General features: G+C 42.9%; 1 protein-coding gene across 7 annotated transcripts in view; it reads right to left on the reverse strand.

Moving 5' to 3' along the window:
- The window catches only part of CFAP54 (cilia and flagella associated protein 54), a 308,490-nt gene that overhangs the window by 162,398 nt on the left and 141,537 nt on the right, over positions 1-4,555 (reverse strand). For all 7 annotated transcript variants that reach the window (XM_019515046.1, XM_019515044.1, XM_019515049.1 and 4 more), the window contains exons 29-30: positions 3,667-3,756; positions 400-526 (exon numbers count right to left, since the gene is read on the reverse strand). In XM_019515046.1, coding sequence (XP_019370591.1) covers positions 400-526; positions 3,667-3,756 — 217 coding nt within the window. The remainder of the gene's footprint in view (positions 1-399; positions 527-3,666; positions 3,757-4,555) is intronic.

Raw genomic sequence — 4,555 nt, forward strand, 5'->3', positions numbered from 1 at the left:
CCATGTCATGTGCCCATTTACCATCTGCCCCTTGGTGCCTGTGCCTACTATCCCATCCCCTGTCCCCCCCATAGCCTTCTCTCCTACCCCCTGCTCCCCACCCTCCTTACCTTCTACTGCAGCTCTGCTCCTCTGGGGCATTCAGCAGCAGCAGCAGCAGCTGCAGCATAGCCCCAGTCTGGCCTCAACCCAGCCCAGCGAAGCAGAAGTGGTGGCAGCTCCCAGCCAGGCCAGGTCAGGGCTGGAGACCAGAGCCAAAGCAGAAGGCAAGTCGGGGTGGGGGAGAGGAGAGGCAATCACAGGCACAGGGGCAGGCTGCAGACTCCCCCACATGTACTCCACACTCCCCCCAGTCACATGTCCCCTCTCCCAGCATTCTGGCCCAGGGCAGAAAGCTACCTTTTTAAGAAATCTTGCACATAGCCTGCCCACTCCAATACTCGCTGAAACTTGTCTTCATTCAGTGTTTGGTGTAAAACTTGAACAAAGAACTCCAGAAAACGAGGTTTCTTTTTGAATTTCAAAACTGCATTAAAGATAAAATAATATGTAGTTATTACACATTTGCATTAATACTACAGAAGGTAAGGCAGCATGACACCTTAGAGACAAAATAATTCAGAGGCATGAGCTTTCAACAGCAACAGCCTAGTTCATCAGATACTATAAAGGGATCATCAGCTCTCTATTCAAAGCATCTGGTAGGTTTTTGCCTTGCCTCACCTTCTGCGTAACTTCAGATTAATACAGCTAACTACCTTTTTGTATCAATGTTGTGACTTTTCTGAATTCAGGTCGGTTACTGAATTATTACAATTTATGAGATCTCCCATAATCAAATGTATATGATGAAGTACATTGAAAAAGAAAAGAAATATGCTGGTACTGAAAATGGAATGTTTAATAGCATTCAATATATAATTCAGAAAATATTTTACTACCCAGTTATAGATTAGCAGTAGCAAAACCTCATTGGGGCCAGTTCAGTAGCGATCACTCATGTGCCTCTATTTGTGTATAGCAGTGCCTGAAAATTAGGTGTCCAGTCCCAGGAGGGCAATCTAAATATACAAGTTCAGCCTCCTAGGTTCTTGGTACAGAAAATGGGCACATTTGAGCATCTCTGAAAGGTCATTCTCAAAACTGGAGGTTTCTAGAGGTAGTCAAGAGAAAATGCTATTATCTGAATTTCTACCTGTCTCTGGAACTTAGGCCCCATCCCTACCTCAGAGGTACTGCACAATTAACTGATTAATTGTGCAATTACCAGAAGACCAGCTACACCTGCAAAGTGGCTATGACACAACAAAAAGCTCCAACCACATGTCAAGTTAAACCTCGAAAATGTATCCTAACTTTATAGCTGGTTGCTTCCGAGCTTTACTTTGCACATGTAGCAGCATCTTCCTTGCTGCTGAGGCCCCATCAGCTGATGGTACACCCTTGCAGCTGGGAGCCCTATGTCTAGTGAAAAACCCCTGAGCCCTAGGAATTGCAAAGTCACAATCCCCAGGGTTACGGTTTTCATGCATCCGGGGCTCCTATGACTCCAGGGTGTGGGGAAACCCCTGGGGCCAGAAGATCGACACAAGGCAATCCCCATATCCCAGGGGTGTGGGAAACCCTTAGGACCAGAGGACTGTTGAGATCTTCCGGCCCGAGGGTGGCAGGATCTCCCCTGTAGTGATCCTTCTGCCCCAGGGGTTTTCACCAGCCCTAGGGGGTTTCTTCACTGCACCCCTGAGGTGGGGAGACTGCTGGAGTGGCAATCCTCTAGCCCCAAGGGTTTCCCAGAGCAGGGAGATCACTGCAACAGATGTTAACAATCATCTCCCCTTTTTAATGGTCATTCCACTAATCAACCTAACCTATTTTAGGGCAATCTTGCTGTCTTCTAGGACTTCTTATTTTATAGTTCCAGCTGCTCTGCCTCCCTACCCTGTGCCTGGGACACTCACATTAATTTTCACTGGCCAACTGGGACCACCCTCCAAAATCTGGAACTATCCCAGCCAAATCAGGATGTATGGTCACCCTGTGCAAAAGGCTCCTCACCCTTTCTTGAACCTACCACTTGGGATGTGTGTTGTGCCAAACAATGCTACTCTGGCCTCCTTTAAGAGTCAATTGTATATTTATTTTGCTGGGATACTGTGACCCCAGCTGACTTCCTGCCCCTGGGGCAGGGGGCTGGACTCTATGCTCTTCTGAGGTCCCTTCCAACCCTAATGTCTATGAAATCTATTAAATGAAATAAATTAAATGTACTTCAAGAATGCCCAAATAATTTAGGTACTTAAATTCCACTTAAGTTTTGTTTAGGCACCTAAAGATCCAAACTGGATAAGGCCCTAAATGACTACAAGGCCTTTTGTGAACTTTTGTGAATTTAAATATAAATTTGAATTTTGTGAGTTAGTGAACAAGTGACAAATAAAACACTGATAAAGCAGTACAAATGCATATGTATTTATTGAATGAATAAATCATTTGAATGATTCCTGCAATGAGAATAGTAGTAGTGTAGGGATCTACTTGCACAATTCTTATTCCAGGTTTTCAATTCTGTTTTGTAAACTCTATATCAGTTTTCATTATCATTTGTCAGCAAGTTGTACATTGCCACCTGGTAATTAAAAGCCAAAGAAACTACTAGTCCTTATTTATGAAGTATTAACAATGCAATTAATTGTTAATTTATAGTTGTGCTATACTCAATTCTTTGAACGCTACTTCTTTAAGAATAAAAAAGTAGCATCAACCAGATTTTACAGCCTCCAATTTTAAGTTTAAAATATAAATCAAACTTGATCTTCATATTTAAAATTCTTGTTTTATTAAAAAATGGCCTCTCTCATTTGGAAGTCATATTTTGCACTACCAAAAGGGCTCTCTAGAAGAAAAATTCAGAAAACTTATACACTCTAAATCAAAATATTCATATTCATGAACTAATGAAAAAATATTTATATTTTTAGCTCAAGTCATAATTTGCTGCAAATATTTCATGGATTTCAAATACTAAGTTATGAGGGACATTCAAAACTACTTTAGCTTCAAATAATAAACAGACAGAATGTGGCGGGGGGGGGAAATCACATGCCCAAGAGCTTATTACGAAAACTGAAGAAATAGAAATGAAAAAAAAATCAAAGGTGATCGCTAAGGCTGCATGCAGACCTACATGGACATTTGGTTCCCCAGAGACAATTAGCGGTGGTGCACCTTGTGCTGCCGCTAGTTGTCCCTGGGGGAATGTCTGTGCCACACATACTCTAGCACACAGCAAGTAACCCAGGTGGGGGAGGAGAGGATGGGACCAGCACTGGGCTGACCCCAGCAACCTTACCTGGGATCCTGGGGGCCTTCTGGGGCTGCAGCCACATAGCTCCTGCCATGTGGAGCCTGGCCGACAGCAGAGTGTGGCTCTGGCCAGCCAGGCTCCACCTTTGCATGCTACTACTGCATGCTCCACTCTGCTTTTTTTTCCAGATGTTTTTTGTACCCCTGGTTGGGGTTTTTTTTGCAGCACTGAGAACTGAATGTGTGGTATGTGGCACCGCAGATGTGCCTGCCATACCACATACTGCACAGCCACACTCGTCTGGACGCAGTCTAAGACTTTTAAAGAAAAGAAGATTTTAGAATTAAATCCAGTTGTCCTACCTTCTTTATAGGCATTCTTTGTTGACCAACAAGAAATTATAGGATAGAGAAAAAAAGGATCTTCTTGTCCTGTGAGATCAGATCCGGTACCTAGATTGATGATCAAATCAAATCCAAACCATCAGGACAGCAAGTAACAGAACTATATAAACTATTTCTTACTACTGAAGACTGTAAGACATCTTCTGTAAGCACATAATTTCTCACTATCAGAAGTGCTTTCAAAATTTAAGGTACCAAATATTTAAGAAAGATGATTGTTCTTTCCAACTAATTTGTTCAGGAAAAGAGAGAAACACATGTCCAGCTACAGATGAAAAAGGCTAAGAACCAAATCCTAATCATTTCTAAATCTTTCCCACAGCTTGTACAAAATTTGCATTTCCTACCTTGGAATGAAATGCAAATTCATGCAAGGAGATGCATAGCTGTCCTCTTCCCGCAATGTGCAGCCTAGTGTACCCTACAAGGCCAAATCTAATCTACCCTGATGTAGTTCTCCTATTTTAGCCAAAGGCAACCTTTCTAAATCCAGCCTGGAAAGAACATAGCTCTCCCCTGTTCTTTCAGTAGGGCCCCCATACACAGCTGCATTGATATTCTAAAGCTAACTCTGAGGGATATGATATATTTCAGCCAAATAGCTTAATGATTAGGGCACTTATCCAGGAATGGGAAACCCAGATTATAGGTCTTCCTCTTTAAAACTAAATCTCCCACTTCCTAAGAAAGCACCCTAATCACCAAGACACAAGCTAGGAAGGGTCCAGAGAACCCTCCATCTCTTTTATTGGAGCTGATCTACTCAGTAGCCAAGAGGGAAATGGTTATGCAGCCAAAAGGGAGTGTGGTTCTGTGGCTATGGATCCATTGGTATGGATTCTGGCTC

Source organism: Gavialis gangeticus, unplaced genomic scaffold, assembly GCF_001723915.1.
Source record: "Gavialis gangeticus isolate Ggan-Ray unplaced genomic scaffold, GavGan_comp1, whole genome shotgun sequence".
NCBI lineage: Eukaryota > Metazoa > Chordata > Crocodylia > Gavialidae > Gavialis > Gavialis gangeticus.